Source organism: Rhinichthys klamathensis, unplaced genomic scaffold (genome assembly GCF_029890125.1).
Source record: "Rhinichthys klamathensis goyatoka isolate OS25496 unplaced genomic scaffold, OSU_Roscu_1.1 h1tg000477l_1, whole genome shotgun sequence".
NCBI classification, from domain to species: domain Eukaryota; kingdom Metazoa; phylum Chordata; class Actinopteri; order Cypriniformes; family Leuciscidae; genus Rhinichthys; species Rhinichthys klamathensis.
In genome coordinates, this window is record NW_026606965.1 from 225294 (window position 1) to 246372 (window position 21079).

At 39.1% G+C, this 21079-nt stretch overlaps 3 protein-coding genes across 5 annotated transcripts in view; 1 reads left to right on the top strand and 2 right to left on the bottom strand.

Annotated features, from left to right (window-relative positions):
* Window positions 1-4355, bottom strand: part of cnksr2b (connector enhancer of kinase suppressor of Ras 2b) — a 41069-nt gene extending 36714 nt beyond the window's left edge. For both annotated transcript variants that reach the window (XM_056237087.1, XM_056237086.1), the window contains exon 1: window positions 3842-4355. In XM_056237087.1, coding sequence (XP_056093062.1) covers window positions 3842-3905 — 64 coding nt within the window. In that variant the 5' untranslated portion in view covers window positions 3906-4355. The remainder of the gene's footprint in view (window positions 1-3841) is intronic.
* Window positions 4356-6775: 2420 nt separating this feature from the next.
* On the top strand, window positions 6776-12141 carry nlrc3l1 (NLR family, CARD domain containing 3-like 1). Of its 2 annotated transcripts, XM_056237084.1 has the most exons (7): window positions 6776-6930; window positions 7569-7778; window positions 8032-8133; window positions 8525-8617; window positions 9593-9722; window positions 9827-10067; window positions 10156-12141. In XM_056237084.1, exons 2-7 carry the CDS (start codon window positions 7627-7629, stop codon window positions 11739-11741), a joined length of 2304 nt encoding a protein of 767 aa, XP_056093059.1. In that variant the 5' UTR covers window positions 6776-6930; window positions 7569-7626; the 3' UTR covers window positions 11742-12141. The 2 variants fall into 2 exon arrangements, with proteins under 2 accessions (XP_056093059.1, XP_056093060.1); XM_056237085.1 differs by lacking the exon at window positions 6776-6930 and having other exon boundaries at window positions 7448-7778.
* A 1825-nt stretch (window positions 12142-13966) lies between these two features.
* si:dkey-17e16.9 (hydroperoxide isomerase ALOXE3) lies at window positions 13967-20409 on the bottom strand. Its single transcript, XM_056237061.1, is given in 12 exon segments — window positions 13967-14143; window positions 14654-14821; window positions 14901-15001; window positions 15080-15201; window positions 15308-15477; window positions 15552-15638; window positions 15952-16158; window positions 17111-17254; window positions 17348-17520; window positions 17633-17701; window positions 19807-20011; window positions 20137-20409. Coding segments are annotated over 12 exon segments (1773 nt in total). The 5' UTR covers window positions 20287-20409.
* Window positions 20410-21079: the final 670 nt, after the last annotated feature.

The window sequence follows — 21079 nt, forward strand, 5'->3', positions numbered from 1 at the left end:
TTAATTGACTTTGACACCGAGCCTGAGCTGCCCGTCATGTCTTCCGAGCCTGAGAATCTTCACGTCATGCCTGACCAGACTGATCTTCACGTCAGTCCTGCCGAGCCTGCGCATCACGTAATGCCCGCCGAGCCCGAGCTGCACGTCAGTCCTGCCGAGCCTGAGATTCACGTCAATCCTGCCGAGCTTGAATCTTCTGTCCCCGAGTCTGTCTCCAAATTCCCACACAGCCTCCCTCTCCCACCTCCTTCCATCTGTCACCTCTCTACTCTTCCGCCACTGCCTGTCAACCCCTCAGCTCCTCTTCATACCACCTTCTGCAAGGGGGAGTCGCCGTGGGTCTGCCGGCCTGCAGTGGATCGGTGGATCCCCGGTCTCCACCTCCAACCTCCGCAACCAGGACTCTACCTCGGCCCTTCGTCCCATCTACTCCACCTTGGCTCTAACCTCCCTCAGCTCCACCGTGGCCCTTCAGTTCCCTAGTTCCGCCAGGCTCCCTCCTCCCCCCGGATCCACTTTGGTCATTCGTCGAACTTCCCTCACCTCTGGACTTCTCTCCTCTGGCTATGCCTCGTCCGTTCGTCCCCCTGGCTCTGTTGGACTCCTCACTCCCTTCAGTTCCCCTTTGGTCCTCACTCCCTCTGGCTTCACCGTGCCCTTCTGTGTCCCCGCCTGCACTTCAGTCACCAGAGCCTGCGGCGTCGCCATGTCCCACCGGACCCTCGGCATCGCCTAGGTCCGTGGAGTCGTCAGCCCCGCCTCCTCCATGGCTCCTCCCTCCGTCGTCTCCACCCTGGCCGCCTGCACCGTCTGCTCCACCCTTGTCCCTCCTGCCTTCTGTCTACCTTTCACCTGCTCTTCGTCCTCCTCCTGAACCCCCTCCATCCGCTGTTGGTCTATCTTCGGCGCGAGGTCGCGCCTTGCGGGAGGGGGAGGTACTGTCACACCTCAGCGGACTACACTTCCCAGCATCCCTCATGTTCACCACCTGCACACCATCGGCCATCACCTGATCACCTATCACCTGCATGTCATTATTCACCATGGACACTAATGTTCCTCACAGCTGTCTGTCATTGTCACGTCATCACCTTTTGTATTTAGTTCTCTTCTGTTTAGTCAGTCTTGGTCCGTTCTCGTTAATGTTTACTTTGTATCGTGTGTGTGTTAAACCTTCTGCCCGTCATCCCTGTACCTGTGTGAGCGATATTAGTAAAGGTTTATATTGGAGCTTTTTGCCTGTTCGCCTTTCTTCTACCTTCACCACACCGTGACAAGGGCTAATGTTCCATAATGACACACTGCCTGCATTCGAAATCGCATACTTCCCTACTATATAGTGGGCAAAAAACACTATGTGACAAAAGTAGTATGTCCGAATTCACTGTACTCATAAAAGAGTAGGCTAAAAGTACCCGGATGACCTTCTACTGCCGGCGAAATTCTGCAGTGAGCACACTTTACTATCCCACAAGGCAAGCAATAAGAAGCATTTGATTTTTAACACACATAAATCAACCAATTGCTCGAAACGGAGTGGGAAGAAGTCGGACTTATTTAGACCCACCCCGGTCTGTTACAGTTAAAGGAAAAACAAAGGTAGCTGCTTCCTTAATTGTTGACATTATCATTACTTTCAATTACAATTATGTTTGTACACATGAGAAAAAAAAAAAAAAAAAAAGAAAAAAAAACACAGCATATCTTAAATACACACCATATATTACCGCAGGTAACAATAATAGTAATATCAACAATGGTAATCCAAATACCTACTCAGCATATGAATACATGAATACATCTATAGGCTACAGTTATGGTAATACCAACCACGGTAATCCGAATACCTACACAGCCTATGAAAACATGAATACATCTATACAGTTATAGTGATACCAGGTAATCAGAATACCTACAAGGTAAGATAACACGGCCTATGAACACATAAACACAACACCTAGACGATTAAACCCCGCCCTCTTTGTACTGTGACAAGACCTTCTGTTTGTAGAGTGCTTTAAACGGGTGAATACTTTGACATTAAGTTCGAGCCCCAGACTATTCCATAATTTAACCCCGCATACAGACACGCAGAAACTCCTGGTGGTTTTGACCGTAAGTATAGAAAAATTCCCATAGCTCCTCAAACTGTACAACTGTGTGAATAACTTTTGTATATTAGCATGTAATAGGTTGTGAAATGCTTTAAATAAGAGTTGTGCCGTGTTGAATTTGACAAGGTCCTGTATTTTAAATAACTATGATTTGAAAAAAAGTGGATTTGTGTGTTCAAGATATTCAGCCTTACTTACAACATACTTTTTTTTACGGCCGTGAAGTAATTATACTTATTCAAAATAAGTACCTACTCAAGAGAGTATGTGATTTTGGACGCAGCCACTGTTACTGTTTAGGTATCACATCACATCACCTAAAAAAAATCAATGTCTGTAATGTGGCAAAGACAAATTATAGAAAAAGGGATTATTCGACTGCCTTTGTGGTATAACAGTAAACTGCACATAAAAATAAAACAACTGTGCGATTTGTCGATGTCGATAGTGATGTCGATCAAATGGTCTGCTATAAGGGCTTTTTTTGGGGCCAGCAAAGGCTGCAATATGTACCAGACATTTTGGAATTTAATCAAACATAAAAGCTTCACTGTAAAAAAATAAATAGGCCAATAATAATAATTGTAACAAAATTCTACAGTAAAACCCTTAAATGGTCAAATTTGTAAACTGAATTTTTTTTTTTTAGATAAACAGAACAGTGTAATTTTACCACAACATTTTGTAGGCTATATAAAAATACTCACATTATTTTACAGTGAAAGCAAAAAAAAAACAAAAAAACAATTTGGTTATATATATATTTTTTAATTTAAAAATTAATATTTTGTTATCATTAATAAACACTGGGATGTTTATGTTGAAATTTACTATGTTTCTTCCATTATTATAGTAACGTGTTTTGTTTGTGTGTGTGTTTGCGTGTGTGTGTGTTGTCCCCACAAAGATAGTACAACTTGAGATCACCTACATTGAGGGACCAGGCAGTGGTGGGAAATGGATTAATAAACATCCTTAATTATATTTTTTGGAAAATGCAGAAGGTTTTCTGTGATGGATAGATGTAGGTGTATGGGTGTAAGGGGATAGAAAATACTGTCTGTGCAGTGTAATGGGGATAGAAAATACTGTCTGTCTGTAAAATATAGAAATCATTACGCCTATGGAGAGTCGCCTACAAAGATCGCGAAAGAGTGTGTGAGTGTGTGCGTGTGTGTGTGCGCGCGCGTGCGCAACACTGTATTCTGTTCATTAGCCATTGTTGCTCATGAAAAAAACATTTTCATGAACTTCAGTGACCATGGAGGGGCCATTGAGCCTTTAACTGCCAGAGGGGTCCCAGCTGATCACTCAGCCTCCACGTGACCCGTCACTTTACATTCTGTTTGATGAGATGACGTGACAACTCTTCAGACAATTTCATTCATTAACACCATCTTTAAACACAATCTGATATCTTAATCCTTTTACGTATATTGCCGACATCAACATATGTTACTAACAGCCATCGCTATAACCTCAATATAAGATAGACTACATCTTAATCGTATGACAGCTAGAGCGCGCGCGCGCTGCGCGCGCCTTGATACAGCGACGTTTCTTTAAAACGAGTTAAATTAAATATTGAAAGCACGCAAAAAATGAACAAATAGGTAACATTTACATTTTCATAAAGCACAAACAATGAGCACAGCCTTATCCCTTATTGGATATACAGTATTTTCCTCTATAGCAAAATACATACGACTGTAAAATGCATAGCCTACCTTTCATCCAGTCGACCACCTGGCTTGTTGACCACCTGCTTACAGGTTCCATGACCAGAGCCATTGTGGAAGTTTTTGCAGACGGTGCCAAACAAAGGTGCGAAAGAGGCGCTTCAGCACACTCCAGATCCACTCACGCAGATTTCTGCCTGTTTTTCATCCGCTGCATGTTTACCCTGCAATTTCTGCCTTGGTTTTTGAAAAACGAAGCGTTGGTGGTCTTTCAAGTTCAAAGCATTGCTCTGCATTCCTTCGCACTAGTCTTTGTGAGAGAGCTGTCAGAATAGCCTTAGATTTCTCTTGGTCGCGCGGGAGGGTTTATCCTCATTTCTATCATATTCATTCACGATGCGAAGCCTTTAATGTTTCCATTCCTCATATCGAGCCGTAGAAAAAAAACAACGGTGAATTTGCGCGGCTGTTTGCCTCGTCTCAATCTGTTACCAGTAAACAGTAGTCTGCACGCGCACCCCTCGCGCACACTCGTATGACTCGCGCCTCGTCCATTCTTGCCAGTCGTTGGCTCTGGCAAATGAGCCGTCATGAGGGCCAAGCAGCGGAAACATCTCCATAATTGAGCTGTGTGCCAACCAGAGGATTAAACACGCTTACATAAAGATTGGGGCTATTGCTTAACTTTTATTGTTTGGAGATTCATATGAATCATTTACTTTTAAGCCATTAATGATATGTTTTTATATTTAAATGTTTAGATTAATAGTATGTCTTTTAAATGACAATCATCCTTTTTTTTCTTCTTTTTTTACTTCTTACTGTTTTATGAAGAAATTTTATGAAGGAAAAAAATAAGCAATAAAAATAAATGGTGACTGAGACGTCAGTTCCAAACATTCCGTCCCAACCCCCCTCTTTTGTGTTCCATGAGAAAGTCATAAGGGTCTGGAACAACACGAAGGTGAATAAATTATGGAAAATTTTCATTTTTGGATGAATTATCTATTTAATCCAACATGCATACAGAGGAAAGGTGCACACATGCGCACACACACACACACACACACACACACACACACACACACACACACACACACACACACACACACACACACACACACACACACACACACACACACACACACACACACACACACACACACACACACACACACACACACAATATATAAAGGAACATTAATATTTGAAGAGTTCAGATGCAAAAGCCTCTAAGTGCCATTTGAAATTTTCTTCTAGAATGATCATTTTTATCAAGCTTGTATATTTAAGTTCAGTAATTTCACTCAAATGACAATTAATAGGTAATCTTCATTGCCATTTAAGTGAAATTACTGAACTTAAATATACAAGCTTGATAAAAATGATCATTCTAGAAGAAAATTTCAAATGGCACTTAGAGGCTTTTGCATCTGAACTCTTCATTTAGGCTGTCGTAGAATATGCATTCAATTGAATGCATGATTAAAATGGCAAATTCAATAAAAAAATGAATTTTTCAATAAGGTGTTTTAAATGCCTGCTGTCCTCAAAACTGGAATGACCTATTGTCAGGGCTTTGTGCATGATCATTCAAGAGGAAACATGCAACGCCATGGGCTGACTTTCATGCCACCAGCCTGTCCGAATTAAGCCACTTTCTTTTTAAGAAATATGGTGCCAAACAAAGTAAAAAAAAATCATGCATGAGCCAGTTTGGTTAATGTGACTGTTAGTTACAGAGATATTTTTCCTAAAAATGAAAATTCTATCATCATTTACTTACCCCGTTGTTCCAAAAAAGTACTTTCTTTCTTCTGTGGAACATAAAATAATCATTTTGAGAAATGTCACAGTGTATTTTTGTACATAAAAGCTAAATGGTCACCAAAACGATTTGGTTACTAATATTCTTAAAAATATATTTTTGTGCTCTTCAAAATACAAAGTAACAGGGATGTATTTCAGAGTGCTTTATGTTGATTTGACATATCATGGGAACATAAGGGGAGTGTGCACTGCTGACAGATGTTGAGAATGCTTACTGCCGGCAGGGGTGTTGAGGAGAGGCTTTTAAGGGACAAGGGAAGGAGAAGAGATCAAGGTTCAAGAGCTGCTCCATTAAGACTCAGACTCACCCTCTGCAGTTGGATGCTTAAACAACTATAACAAATCTACAGCATATGAGATCAGTGCCTTTCACAGCGGGAATTTAGGCCTTTTAAATACAGAAACAACACAGGGATCAACACAGGATCCTTTACCACAATGGTGTCAAATAGGGTATAAGTCAAGGTTCTTCATCCTTTTTACTCAAATGAGTAGCTAGTGCATAGAAAGTGCACAGAAAGACAGAGCAGGGACTCCCTGTTAATTATAAAAAAAACTTTATAGCTTTTTAAATAAATAATATAAAATATCTATTGTTTAACTTTTTTAACACAAAAAAATTGATCAGAAAAATAATTGGCAGACCCCTGTTGAAGACATCTGGTATCGGTAGATTTAAAAAAAAGAAAAGAAAAAACATGGGGAAGCAAAATAGAAAGGTAAAATTGATTTTTTTTTTCCAAATAAAGGTATAAATACACTAGTACAAGCCAAGAAATAGCCTAACCATAATATTACTTAATGAAATAGGCCTACACATAGGCCTACTGAATAAAGAACACAAATAGCCTATAAACCTAAAGCAAATCCTGAAACACAATGCTCCTAAACACACAACCAGCTCAAAATAGCAGAAGAAAAGCTTGATCTGTTCCCGAGAAACGTAGCAGGTGACAGATGACTAACATTAGTCTACTGCCTCTACGAACACTTACAAAATCTACTTCACTAAATATTCTGTCTCTTTAAGAAAATAAGGAAGTAGGCCTATAACTTCAAACCGAAAGTGATATGGTCAGACACTAGGTGCGCGTTTGATAGATGTTTGTTCGCTGTCGCTGATAAAGTTTAATACGGGCTTGGTGTGTCATACGGGCCCAGAAATTAATTACAGATGGAAATAATTTATGAATGGATAATAATTTAAAGTGAACAAACCGGTTGTATTCGTTTCGTCTGCGGAATTATATGTGAACCAGAGGTGGATCGAGACGATTGCGGACCCAGAAACATTGAAATAAACAAAGGTAACTCATCTGAAGCTCTTATTTGACCACATGGTCATATAAAGTGAAGGTGGGCTACAAAACTTTCTTGTAGCTACCACAGGCTGATCAAATATTGGCTTCTTTTTACAACATTATTAACGTATTTTTTCACACTTTAGACATTGATAAACATAGTACTTATGAGGTCAACGGAAACACTGAGTGGACGAACTGCAACTTGTTTTATTAACTAACAGTTCCTTCTGTAGAAATAACGCCACGTAAAGATTTGGCTTGTGGCGAGTCTTCTAAAACGTACAAAAATAAGCCAAAAGTAAAACAGCGCATTTTAAAGTTCATGTGCGTGTACATTAGTCACATTATGATTATTTCATTGTAAGCACAGAGGCAGTTTATGATTGGCTGTCAGTTGCTAAACAAACAACTCGCTGGCATTCTAGCACCATTGTTTCACACTGCTGTCACTGGCGCCGCAAATTAGTGTTAAACGTTACTTGACCAGGTTTTATAAAGGGATAAACGTGTTACTACTGTAACAAAAAAGACTTTTGTTTTAGCAATGATAAGGCAATATTTGGGCCCTCCCACAGGAAGACACATGGGTCATTCACATGAAAGGCAAATGAATTTTGCAAAATGTGTATCGCTTTTAACAGGGTAAAAACACCTAGCTGCTTCTGACAAGCGGGGGAAACGCTGCAAGTAGGCTACGAGATGGATGACGACGGAGTAGACATGGCGTCAGACAACAGTCTGCCATTAGGAATTGGTGCTTCCGCATTCGGGAGTGAAAATGGGGATGAAGAGGACGACTTCATTCCTCAGAGGACACTTCCATTCACCCTCGGATACTCCGATCCTGTGGGGTAAAATGTTTTTTGGTAATCTGATAATGGTGTGATAGGGTTCAGAAATGAATATCCACGTTGACGTGCATTATTTTAAACGCACGCGCATGCTTGTCTGTTGTGTTAGTGCGACGCTTGCTGGTAAGACCAGGAACGCGCCAGTATTTGTGTAGCCTACTAAGTTTAGTGTTGCTTACCTTGGTTAATTAAATCTCATTTGCTTTCATTTTAATGACTTTTTCATGTTTATATTTACAATGATTCTCACCAGACAATACGTGGAGAGAGCAGAGTCCCCTGCACCCAGTTACGCCTCCATGCAAAGTGACAGCTGGTCAGAAACAAGAGAAGAGCATAAAGAAAGTTGCACACAGTAAGTTTGCTTCTTGAGATGATCTAAGTTCAGAGCTGGTGCCATCTTTTATATATTGTCATCTTTCCTTGCAGAGTTAATATGCATCATAAAGATACAAGCATTTTAAAGAGAGGATCCCAGACAGCAACATAGTGTCGGCCCAGATCCGGCCCACTTCTTGTACACGTGGATTCCACACACGGCCCAGATGTGGGCCGGATCTGGGTCGTCACTGTTGCTGTCTGGGATTTAGACTTTGAGAATAGTGAGATATGTAGCATAGTAGTGAAAATGATACCTAAAATGGGTTGTTTAAAAGGTCAGAGACTTTGCTCTCTTTGTGCTTGTGGCTTAGGTTGTTATTCTTGTAATTCTGGTTGCCCTGGTTAAGATTTTCAACTTTCCACAGGGTTCTGTTGTGCAGAAATGATTCGTCTGCTTCTAGCAATGAATCCTTTAGTAGTGATGAGGACATGAATCCAGAGGGTGATGCTGAAGAAAGGTGAGTGAAAGTCACATAATGCATCTGTATCATTCTGGTCATATATTGGTATACAATTCATAAGTCATATCAGTATAGAGAGATAAAATATTTAAAAAAAAGGAATTGAAATGAAATAAAAATGAATTAATTGAAATTTTAGCCTGGCCTATATAAATTTAACTGATTCATTTATTTACATAGTTATGATGCTTACATTTTCATTAAAACAGTCATTTTTGTTGTACAGATTTATACTTGTACACTTATTTTAATTTTAAAATACATTTTAATGTGGGAGGAAAAATTACACATTTAGCTGAACCTTAGCATTTTAACTTCATTTTTTATTAAAGTTAACAATATTGTATTTTTGTTCACTGCATAGTTTTATATGCATATACTTTATTTAAGTCATTTATAAAATACACTACCATTCAAAAGTTTGGGATCAGTAAATTACATATATATATATATATACTTTTATTCAGGAAATACATGAAATTTACCAAAAGTGACCGTAAAGATATTTACAATATTAAAAAAGATTTCGATTTCAAAGGAATACTGTTCTTTTTATCTTCATGTCTAAAGAAAAACCTGAAATTTTCTGTATATAAGAAAACTGTATAATGGGTTCCACAAAAACATTAAGCAGCACAACTGTTTTCAACATTGATAATAATAAGTAAATATAAATAAATGTTCTGTGAGCAACAAATGAACATAATATGATTTCTCAAGGATCATGTGACACTGAAGACTGGAGTAATGATGAAAATTCAGCTTTACCATCACATAGAATAAATTACATTTAAGATATTTTAAAATAGAAAATAGTTATTATAAATTGTATTTTTTACTGTATTCTTGTTCAAATAACTGTAGCCTTAATAAGCATAATATAATTCTTTCAAAATCATTAAAAAAATCTTACAGACCCCAAACCTTTGAACAGTAGTGTTAGTGTAAATAACTCTGTCTTTTTAAAATAAGCACACGGAAGAAGGTCAGGAAGGAAGGTGGCCTGAAACAACAAAAAGTCCCTGTTCCTGTAAAACCAGAATTGGTAGTAGATCCAAATGAGAAAAGGCATCCAGCGATGACAGTGAAATTTGCTTTTGAGGTAGGCCTACAACCAATCATCATCCATTAAATGCAATTACAATATTACCATTAATTCCCTTTTACAATGAGTTGAGAAAAATATCATTCTGTGCTGCATCTCAGGCCCTCACAATCTGCCTAAAGAAACTTGCACAGGACGAATTAAAGCACTTCAAAAAACTAATGTGGGAACGATATCCAGAGCGCTTCCGTGATCCCCTGGATGGACTTGATATTGTGGATCTGGTGGATAAGATGCTGGAGATCTGTGATATTGAGGTGTCTCTGAAGATCACTCTGGTGCTATTTAATGTCATGAACTTTAAGAAACTGACTGAATATATGCAAGGACTATGCAAAAGAAGTAAGTCATATTATTTGATCCTCGCTAAAGCATTACAGTGCATTTCAAACAGTTGTCTTTAAGTCTTTTTTATTTTGATGTTTCACAGACGAAGTGCGCTACCAGTTGAAATTGGCTCTTAAGAAGAAGTATGAGATGGTGTATGAGGGTTTTAGTCCACAAGGACAGCCAGTTCCCTTTGAATCTGTCTATACAGACCTTTACATTACAGATGGCATTAATGCATCAGTGAACAGCGAGCATGAGTTCAGATCAAAGATAGAAGAGCTCCAAGAGACTGGCAAAGTGAACAGGACACCAATAACCGGAAATGACTTATTTCCCCCTGAGAGTGCGAGGCCAAGGCATATAAGGTCGGTGTTATCCAGAGGAGTCCCAGGAAGTGGCAAATCATTTGCAGTGCAACGCTTCATTCTCGACTGGGCGGATGGAAAAGTCCACCAAGGTGTTTTCTTTCTCATTCCTCTGCAGTTCAAGGAATTGAACAAGATGCTGGAAGGAGAGCATACCCTCCTCTCTCTAATCAGCACCTTCTATCCAGAGATGAAGGAAATAGACACTCTCGAATTTGAGGGCTGCCCAGTAATGTTCATATGCGACGGCCTAGATGACACTCAAATCCGCTTTAACTTCCGGAGAACAGCATATTGGTGTGACGCGTGCAGGCCTACGAGTGTGCAAGTGCTGATTAGTAACCTCGTCAGGGGGAACCTGCTCTATAACGCCTTCGTGTGGGTCATTTCTAGGGCAGGAGCTCTGGATGTGATCCCACCAGAACACGTCCACCAACTTCTGGAGGTTCGTGGCTTTACTGATGACCAGAAAGAGGCCTATTTCAGGAAGACGATCGTAGACCAAGAACTTGCTGAGAGGGTGATCGCTCACATCAAGTCTTCTAAGACGCTGTTTATTATGTGCCACTTGCCGTTGTTCTGCTGGGTGGCATCTAAAGTGCTGCAGCGACAGCTTCAGTCTCTTCCACCATCAGTACAGGTGCCCAAAACTCTTACCAATCTGTACACCATTATGCTGCATCGTCACACTCAAATGTCCGTTCAGAAACTGCAGAATGACCCCACTGAAGAAACCAAAGGTCTTACTGCTGATCAGCTGCTCCTTAAGCTTGCAAAGCTGTCCTACATCATGCTTGAGAAGAACGAGTTTCAGATAGAGAAAGAGCATTGGGACGAGCTTGAATTGCCGGATTCATACCCAGCCATGGCCTGCACCGGTCTCTGCACCGAGTATTACAGAGAGAAGTACATGATTTACACAGAGAAGGTGAGCTGCTTTGCTCATCCGACCATTCAGGAATACCTCGCTGCTCTTCATGTTTTCTTCTGTTTCAAGAAACATGGGAAGAATATCCTTGAGCAGAACAAGCTGAAGGTCTTAAAGGTTTCCTTGACAGACTTACTCAAGAGTGCAGTTGACAAAGCATTGAGCTCTAAGAATAGCAACTTCGATATCTTTCTCCGCTTTCTGCTGGGTTTGTCTGTGGAGGCCAACCAGGAGCTTCTCAAGAACCTCCTTCAGATTTCTACCAGTTCCAGCCAGAATGCACGAGAGGAGACGACACGATACATAACTAAGAAAATCAAAGAAGGCCACTTCCCGGAAAAAACTGAAAACCTTAAGCGGTGCATTGATGAACTTAACCCACAACTGCACTGACGTGTTGGTTAAAAGATGACGAACTTCTGAGAGTGATGCTTTTGCATTGTCTCTTGCCAAAAGATTGAGGTGGTAGAAAAATAATCTGTGACGAATGTCTATCATCCAGGTCTACATTAAGTGTCTTGCTGTGGCATTTGGATGTGTTTTTTCATCATCAGTAAAAGACAAATTGTGTGTCAACTAAAAGAATTGTTCAATCACATTATTTGGAAACTTGTGTTATTGCATTTGGATATTGTTACTGCAGCTTTTGTATTCAATCAATACTGTTTATGGGAATGTTGGTGTTAAAGATTTAAAGTGTGGATAGTATTAAATGGTGTTATTAGGAATTATTCCATATCAAACCCAAACATGCATGAAATATTTGTGGCACTTGTGTCCATAAAATAAAAAAGAAAGACCTGCTCAAAAGTTTTGATGCTGCTTTTTTAAAAATAAATTCTTTATTATTCTCATCTTTAAAAAACTCTCTAGGATGATTTCAACAACATTTAAATCAAGTCAATATTGACAAATGAGAGTATATATATATATACACTCACCGGCCACTTTATTAGGTACACCTGTCCAACTGTTTGTTAACACTTAATTTCTAAGCAGCCAATCACATGGCGGCAGCTCAGTGCATTTAGGCATGTAAACATGGTCAAGACAATCTCCTGCAGTTCAAACCGAGCATCAGTATGGGGAAGAAAGTTGATTTGAGTGACTTTGAACGTGGCATGATTGTTGGTGCCAGAAGGGCTGGTCTGAGTATTTCAGAAACTGCTAATCTACTGGGATTTTCACGCACAACCATCTCTAGGGTTTACAGAGAATGGTCCGAAAAAGAAAAAACATCCAGTGAGCGGCAGTTCTGTGGGCGGAAATGCCTTGTTGATGCCAGAGGTCAGAGGAGAATGGCCAGACTGGTTCGAGCTGATAGAAGGGCAACAGTGACTGAAATAACCACTCGTTACAACCGAGGTATGCAGCAAAGCATTTGTGAAGCCACAACACGCACAACCTTGAGGCGGATGGGCTACAACAGCAGAAGACTCCACCGGGTACCACTCATCTCCACTACAAATAGGAAAAAGAGGCTACAATTTGCAAGAGCTCACCAAAATTGAACAGTTGAAGACTGGAAAAATGTTGCCTGGTTTGATGAGTCTCGATTTCTGTTGAGACATTCAGATGTTAGAGTCAGAATTTGGCGTAAACAGAATGAGAACATGGAACCATCATGCCTTGTTACCACTGTGCAGGCTGGTGGTGGTGGTGTAATGGGGGGGGATGTTTTCCTGGCACACTTTAGGCCCCTTAGTGCCAATTGGGCATCGTTTAAATGCCACGGCCTACCTGAGCATTGTTTCTGACCATGTCCATCCCTTTATGGCCACCATGTACCCATCCTCTGATGGCTACTTCCACCATGTCACAAAGCTCTAATCATTTCAAATTGGTTTCTTGAACATGACAATGAGTTCACTGTACTAAAATGGCCTCCACAGTCACCAGATCTCAACCCAATAGAGCATCTTTGGGATGTGGTGGAACGGGAGATTCGCATCATGGATGTGCAGCCGACAAATCTGCGGCAACTGTGTGATGCCATCATGTCAATATGGACCAAACTCCCTGAGGAATGCTTCCAGCACCTTGTTGAATCTATGCCACGAAGAATTGAGGCAGTTCTGAAGGCAAAAGGGGGTCCAACCCGTTACTAGCATGGGGTACCTAATAAAGTGGCCGGTGAGTGTATATATAAATACACAGTAATTTCAAAGAATTAAAAATGTATTCATCAGAATAGTTTTATAACTTAAATGTTGAATTTGAAATTTTAGATGTTTCAAAAAATCATCTTAATCAAATCAATAAAGACAAATGAGTAATTATTATTATATAGTAAGCAAATATTCATCCTAATTTAGGTTTAAAAAATTATTTTAAATTCACTTTTAAATGTTATAAATTAACATCCACATGTAAAAAAAAAAAAAAAAAAAAATACCTGGTTTCACAGACGGGGCTTAGATTAAGCCAGAATTAGGCCTTAGTTCAATTAGGATATTTAAGTAGCTTTTATAAATGTGTCCTAGAAAAAAAACTTCACAAATGTGCATCAAACATTGGTCTAGGAACTAGGCTTATACCCTTCTCTGTGAAACCAGGTGACTGTGTGTTAAAATAATACTAGAACATCATGTTTTAGTCCTGGGTTACACCGCTGTGTGTCAAATGCTGACACTGTTGCTGATCGTATCAGGGCACATGTACGTGTAAGGCACTTGCAGCCCTGTGTTTCTGTCTTTGATGGACTCACTCAAAAAGGACAGCGCTGCTTGATAATCTCTGATCATTTTCTGGGGAGCCTGGCAAAAGTAGTCCTCAGGGTATTGCCCAAGTGAAACCTGCATAAAAGATTAGAACGGATTTGTACACTGTAAAATAAATCTGTAGAAATTACAGTATTACTGGCAGCTGGTTGCCAGTAACTTACTGTAGTTTTAAATTGATGTTATTTACTGGCAACAGTTTGTTCAAAGTTAAATGAACATTAAACATTAACAAGTCTTTATCTTTACAGAATAAAACTAAAATAACAGCCTCATGCAAAGCATTATGGGAACCAAAATCTGAAGGAAAAAAACAGAAAAAGGTTGATGAAGATTTCTGGTTCCCAGAATGCTTTGCATTAGATTGTTATTTTATAATTTTATTCTGTAAAGACAAAGACTTGTTAATGTTTAATGTTCATTTAACTTTGAACAAACTGTTGCCAGTAAATATACATCAATTTAAATCTACAGTAAGTTACTGGCAAACAGCTGCATAATTACAGCAATTTTTTTACAGTGTAGGGATTTGTGATTATTAACAACAAATGAGATAATCCAATCAGTTGAGTAGGAAACTCTCACTAAATCTGATGAAGGTTTGCTCAACAGCCAAAAGACTGATACTAGATATGCAGAGGTCATGTCAGGCAGAGTGTCCAGTAGGGTGTTTTTGTCTGAGCTTCCCTTAGATGAAGGAGGAGGTCTTTTTAGAGAGCCAGGGGCGTTGGGAAACCAACTTCCATAGTCAAACTAAGTTAAAAAAAATGTTTTTAGATCATTACACACACAGACACAAAGTAGAATAATTTTCAGTTTATTTTAAACTTACTAGTCCTGCTCTGAGGGCAGAATGTTGAGCTGAAACTGTGAAGACCACCATGGTTACAAATGTAATTACCTCCTCCACTGTACTAAAACACTGAGGTATTCCTAAATTAGATGAAAAGGAAGATTGATGATGAATAATATAATGACATCACACAGCTATGGCAATATCACTTTACTTACCTGTGCTGCTCTTCTCAAGAAACCCACGAATGAAGATCTCCTTGATCCAGTCCTGGAGTTCAGTGTCCCGCTGTACATCACTGTCACTCTTGTAATAAAACTCCACCATGCTCCTTACAAAACTAGAGATCGATACCAAAATCACCACAAAGTCATCTGATTTGTATTTGGCACACTGAAGAATGCTTTCAATATGCCATGAAAGAAACGTAATTATGCAAAAATTACTCATTTATGATGCCCCAGATCTGAAGTCCATCATCTCTGTAGAAGAAGTTGGGAATAGATTCCAGACCACGGTCACTGATGTCTTCAAGCAGGCAGAGAGAGCTGTAGGTCAGGTCTGAGAGCGCCTTCTTCATGAGATCGGTCATCCCTTCATCTCCAATACTGGTATTCTGAAGTGATAATGATTTGCAAGTAATTGAGGTCATTAAAAATAAATGAAAATGAAAATATCCTAAGTCAATACCTGAGTGACAGCACCCTTAGGACCTATAAGTCTGTCCCGAATAAGGGTATTTATCTGGAGGGTTTAACGTGTGTGTGGCATCAGCAACTATGAGAGAATCACAAATATGAAAATGAGTCATGATGATTTTAAAGAGGACCAATTATGTTTTTTTACATTTTCAACTTTTTTTAGTGTGTAATGTTGCTGTTTGAGTGGTAATGGTAAGGGGCGTGAAATTTCCGAAACACGTTCAAAGTTGTTGACCAATCAGAATACACTGGCCGACCGTTTCGGAAGGAGTGGCTTCAGAGACACAGGAACGAAACAGAGATTTCTTTGGTCCAAGAGTGTTAATACTCAGAAGTATTAAAAAAGGTCCTATAAACAAATGAGCTGCACCTGACAGTATCTTGAGTACCTTATGAATTGGGTGAGCTGCCGAGAGGTTCCTTAGTAATGACACTGTAAAGGTATCAGTTAACAGATGGGTGCGCAGAATCAGATAGAAAGATGCCTGATGCTCAAGACAGTCTGCGTTCCTCACATAGAGTTTGGCAAGCTGCCAATCATACTCGCAGTCGCTAGGCAGGAAAACTGGATTGTTGTCTGACGCCTGTTGCTGCAACTGACACAGCAATGACAGACCAAATGGGAATCACAGTTAATCATTTGCTGTAAAATTAACAATACATACTCAGCAAGGTTAAGAAAGCATAAACAATGTTCAAGGTTGGTTTATTATTTTGTTTATCTTACTGCATGTCTGTCACACTAAAACAAAAAAATGTCTTGTTTCCAAGAGAAAATGTTTAAACATCCTTTGTGTAAAAAAAAAATCAGTGGGCTAAGAAAAATAAACTTTAGTCATATATACTTTTCAAATAAAATGTATCTTGTTTTAGGGAAGTTTAAAAATACTGATTAAAGGTAGGGTATGGGATTTGCAAAACGGCCGGCAGATTTTGAAAATACACAACTCCTCCAACGCTGGCCCTGACTCCACCCATTCAAAAAACATGGATGCGCAATCATGCATCTCCAAAACTCAGATGTGCGAGATTGCACTTACTCTCTCTCTCTGTACCGGGGCGACTTGCACTTACTGTGACTGGGTCACGAGGTTTGAGTATGCGCACGAAGGGCACACGCGCGCGAGGGGGGTGGGGGTATGGTACGACCGTTTGATTGATGCACTTACAGTCCAATGATTCTAGGTGGTCTTGGAAGTGATTGGCTGGAGTTTTTCGAGTCCTGCCCGTTCCGCAGATGATTAAATTGCTTAATTTTTTATTTCAGTGCTTCTATCTCAGTGGCTGTAAGTGGGTTAGGAATAGGATTTCAAGTGATTTTGAAAAAATGGTCAAAAAAGAAAATCACATACCCCACCTTTAAGAAAATCTTATTTTATTTCGTTAAGTTTTCTTCAGGGAATTCCTGTTTGTCGTCGTATGTTTTTTTTTTTAACCATATATATATATATATATATATATATATATATATATATATAAAAGGGTGATAAGATGCCAGAATGAATACACATATTTTAAGATTTGGTCCAGTCCATTCTGGTACATTACCTGAATAGCAATAGGCAGAAGTTTGCCCATTTGGTTCTTGTACAGCAGACACAGTGGAGCCGCAACATACTGCTGCTTCCCATTGATGACTTGAGCCGGTAAATCTGCCCGTCTTTTATAGTCACATAAGAATATGTTTCCTTGCTGTTGGGTAAAAAAATAAAAATAATGATAGCTTGTGTTGAGACATAACATTCATATTGAGAAAGCAAGAGAGCAAATTTGATATTGTTTTACCTTCATCTCTTGAGTAAGAGAAGTTCCACTCCCTAGAAAAAGCTGCATCATACCATCATTAACAGCAAAGTTCAGAGGAAGCTCAGTGCATCGACGGAGCATCATTGGATTTGGGCCATTTAGAAGCTGGTATCCAAAAAAATCATCATCCATCCAGTGCAGCAGCACATATTCTATTAAAAAAAGGATTGCAACGACAAAACTGACAGATTATTTCAGTTTTACTGCACTCGGCATCTGATGTCAACATATCTGTGTAACAGATCACTTTAGCAGCTATCATACCAGAGATAGTGGTTCTGGATGACCAAAAGGCACTCTTCATGTCTTCCATTTGAACCCACTGATCAGGTTTTTTTTACCAGTTTCTTTATTTTGATCTCACTAAGCCTGGAAGATAAATGCATCATTGATGTAAAGAAGTGACCAGGCAAGATATATACCTATAATAATAATAATAATAATAATAATACAAACCCATTTCCAGAAAAGTTGGGACATTTTGTAAAATGCAAGAAAATCAAGAATCTATTTTGTTGATTCACTTTCAACTTTATTTATCTGACAAAAGCACAAAGAGAAGATTTTCAATGTTTTCACTGACCAACTTAATTGTTTGTTTTTTGTAAATATATATCTTTTTTTAATTTTGATGGCTGAAACACTCCAAAAATGTTGGGACAAAAGGAAAATAAAAGTGAAAAGATTATAAAATATCCAAGTTTAACTGTTTTAAAACAGTCCACAGTGAGCAGGTGAATTGGTAATAGGTGAGGGTATCATATTTGTGTGTAAAAGTGGCATCCACCAAAGGCTCAGTCTTTGCAAGCAAAGATAGATCACGGCTTGCCACTTAGTGAGAAATGTCCAACAATTCAAAAATCACATTTCTCAGTTGAAGATGGCAAAGTATTTAGGTCTTTCACCAACTAATATTGTGAAAAGATTCAGGGAATCAAGAGAAATCTCAGTCTGTCAAGTCAAGGCAGGAGACCTCTGTTGAATGTGTGTGACCTTCGAGCCCTCCCATGGCATTGCATGAGAGACCATCATGATACAGTGTTAAATATAGCCACATGTGCTCTGGAGTACTTTAAAAATAAAATTGTAATTTCCTGCGAGTTCTCTGGGCCCAATCTAGTCTCAGATGGTCCAAAAGACAGTGGAAATGTGTGTGGTGGTCAGATGAGTCCACGTTTCAGATTGAATTTGGAAAAAATGGACATTGAGTTCTCAGTCCCAAAGACGTAAGGGACCATCCAGACTTTCATCAGTGACAGGTAAAAAAAAAAAAAAAAAGCAAACATCTGTCATGGTATGGGGGTGCATCAGTGCAAACGGCATGGTTGACTTGCATATGTGTGAAGGTATTGGTGTGGAGGTGTACATTGGGATTGTACAGACATACTGCCATCAAGATGACATCTTTCCTAGGTGGTTATTACCGCAAGACAATCCCAGGCATCATTCTGCACGTGCCACAACAGAGTAGACACTCTACACCTGCAGTCCAGACCTGTCTCCTACTGAAAATGTATGGCCCATCATGAAAAGGAGAATCAGACAATGATGACCAAGACTGTTGAGCAGCTGTCTTGTATCAAGTGAGATTAGGCAAAAATTCCACAACCAAAACTGCAACTACAATCCTCAATTCCCAAACGATTAAAAAGTGTAATTAAAAGGAAACGTGATGTGACACAGTGGTAGCATGCCTCTGCCCCAACTTTTTTGGAGTGTGATGCAGCCATTAAAATTTTAAGTTGGTCAGTAAAAACATTGGAAATCTTCTTCTTTGTACTTTTGTCACTTACGAGAAAAGAGAATTAACAAATCACAGATTCGTGATTTTTTTTGCATTTTACAAAATGTCCCAACTTTCCTCGAAAACAGGGTTGTAGGTTAGGAGGAACCTTACGCAGTTGAGCAGTTGAAAGCTGAATCCATGTCTTTAGTGAAAGAGAAGGGGACCACTGAGGGAAGAGACAGGGGCTCCTGAAAACACGTACACTGTGGGAGACCCGTTTTAAACTCAGTCCACCTTGAGGAAAAGCAAAGATACACAAACACATGTAACAATGAGGAGGGCACAAAATTATTGCTAAGACAAATCTTGGTCGTGCAAACTTACTGGTGCATTTGTTTGTTATGCTTCATCTCATTTATTCACAAATATTTTGTGAATAATTTTCGTCATAGATTTTTGTAGCTGTCAGACATTATAAAAGTAACAGAAAGTTACTGAAGTCAAGTTCGACAGAAAATCCCAGTCAGAATAGACATACATTACAGTTTAAAAGTTTGCGGTCAGGAAGATTTTTTAAATGTTTTTGAAGGAAGTCTCTAATGCTCACCAAGGCTGCATTTATTTGAACAAAAAAGCTCAAAAGAACAACATTTATTGCTGCTTACAACAATGATAACAATGACATTTATCAATAATAGATATATATGCAAACCTTTGGCCTCTCGCAGCTCAATCACTTCCCCCTCTGCCATCCAGCGAAAGCATGGGAAATGGATCACATCCTTCTCGGGGGTTCTTACTTTTACCAGAGAGCAGAACCAGTCATTCTCTGGCAAGAACATGAAATTATCTTTCTCAAGTCTGATAAGCAGCAGGTAGCCGACGGTGAACCTGGTTGTCACTTTGTACTTTACTTGCTAGGTAAAACAAACAAACAAAAACAATACTACAGTTAGAGAAGCTGATGGCTCATTTCAGTCAGATATTTCCTGTGCACATTTTAATTGCTTTAAATTGAAAATTTTAAATACATATATCTCACCATCCCAGTTTTAAAATCTCTTCCAAAGCTGTCAAGCTTGGTCCGCTGACTCTCTCCATGTGTGCCAATTAGAGTAATGAATATTTTGTCAAAAGTGCCCGCGTGGGTCATGGAGCCTGTGGTAACCTCTACTTCATATATGGCCTCCATGGCTCTGAAAAGGAATACAGAGGTGTTGTACTTGCTCTTGATTTTTAATCAAAATCATATTCTTATCCAGTAGGCACTATTTGTTTTACATTACAATATCTTAGTCTAAAATAGCCTAAAAATGTCCACAATGCTTATACATTTTACATTTAGGTAGTTCGCACAAAAAAAAAAAAAAAAAGTCATAGAATTTCCTACTCACCTTTATGTCGTCCAACCCATAGGTTCAAACCTGTCTTCAAAAATGACTTCCTTTTTCTGTGGTTAATGACATAAGGGTAAAAACATAAGGGTAAAAAAATTATAAAAATGTTCATTGTTGTTTGAACAAACCATTTAACAATAAAAATGTAAATGTAAAGAAAAAATCGAATTTGCTTTTATTCTGTTTTACACAGGACGAGAGCAGCAAACAGCGTCGCGTCGACTACAATAGACGATGCGTCGGCGTGGATTATAAGCATAAACTTCACTAAATGTAATTCAGTGTAAAATTACAGTATATAATATATATATATATATATATTAGCATACCTTTCAAAGAAAACATACCTGAGGTAAATGTGCAAGCAGAGGCTGAGAGACTGTTGAAAGTCATATGAGGAAAACCTAAAGCCCAGTAGCAGGACCCTGCCAAACTGGATTGTGGTTCTCCAACAGCGAAAAGCTCAGGCTCAGGCAAATCGAGCTGCAGGTGAAACTAAAATAATACCGGTTGTAGCCTACCATAAAAGGACATTCCTGCAGTGTTTATTTCCCAATCATTGACTTATGCCCAATTTAAAAAAAAAAA

Coding starts and splice junctions, on each gene's coding strand:
- nlrc3l1 (XM_056237084.1), top strand. CDS start 7,627: ATGGATGACGACGGAGTAGACATGGCGTCAGACAACAGTCTGCCATTA. Junction 8,134..8,524: donor CATAAAGAAAGTTGCACACA/GTAAGTTTGCTT, acceptor AACTTTCCACAG/GGTTCTGTTGTGCAGAAATG. Junction 8,618..9,592: donor GAGGGTGATGCTGAAGAAAG/GTGAGTGAAAGT, acceptor TTTTAAAATAAG/CACACGGAAGAAGGTCAGGA.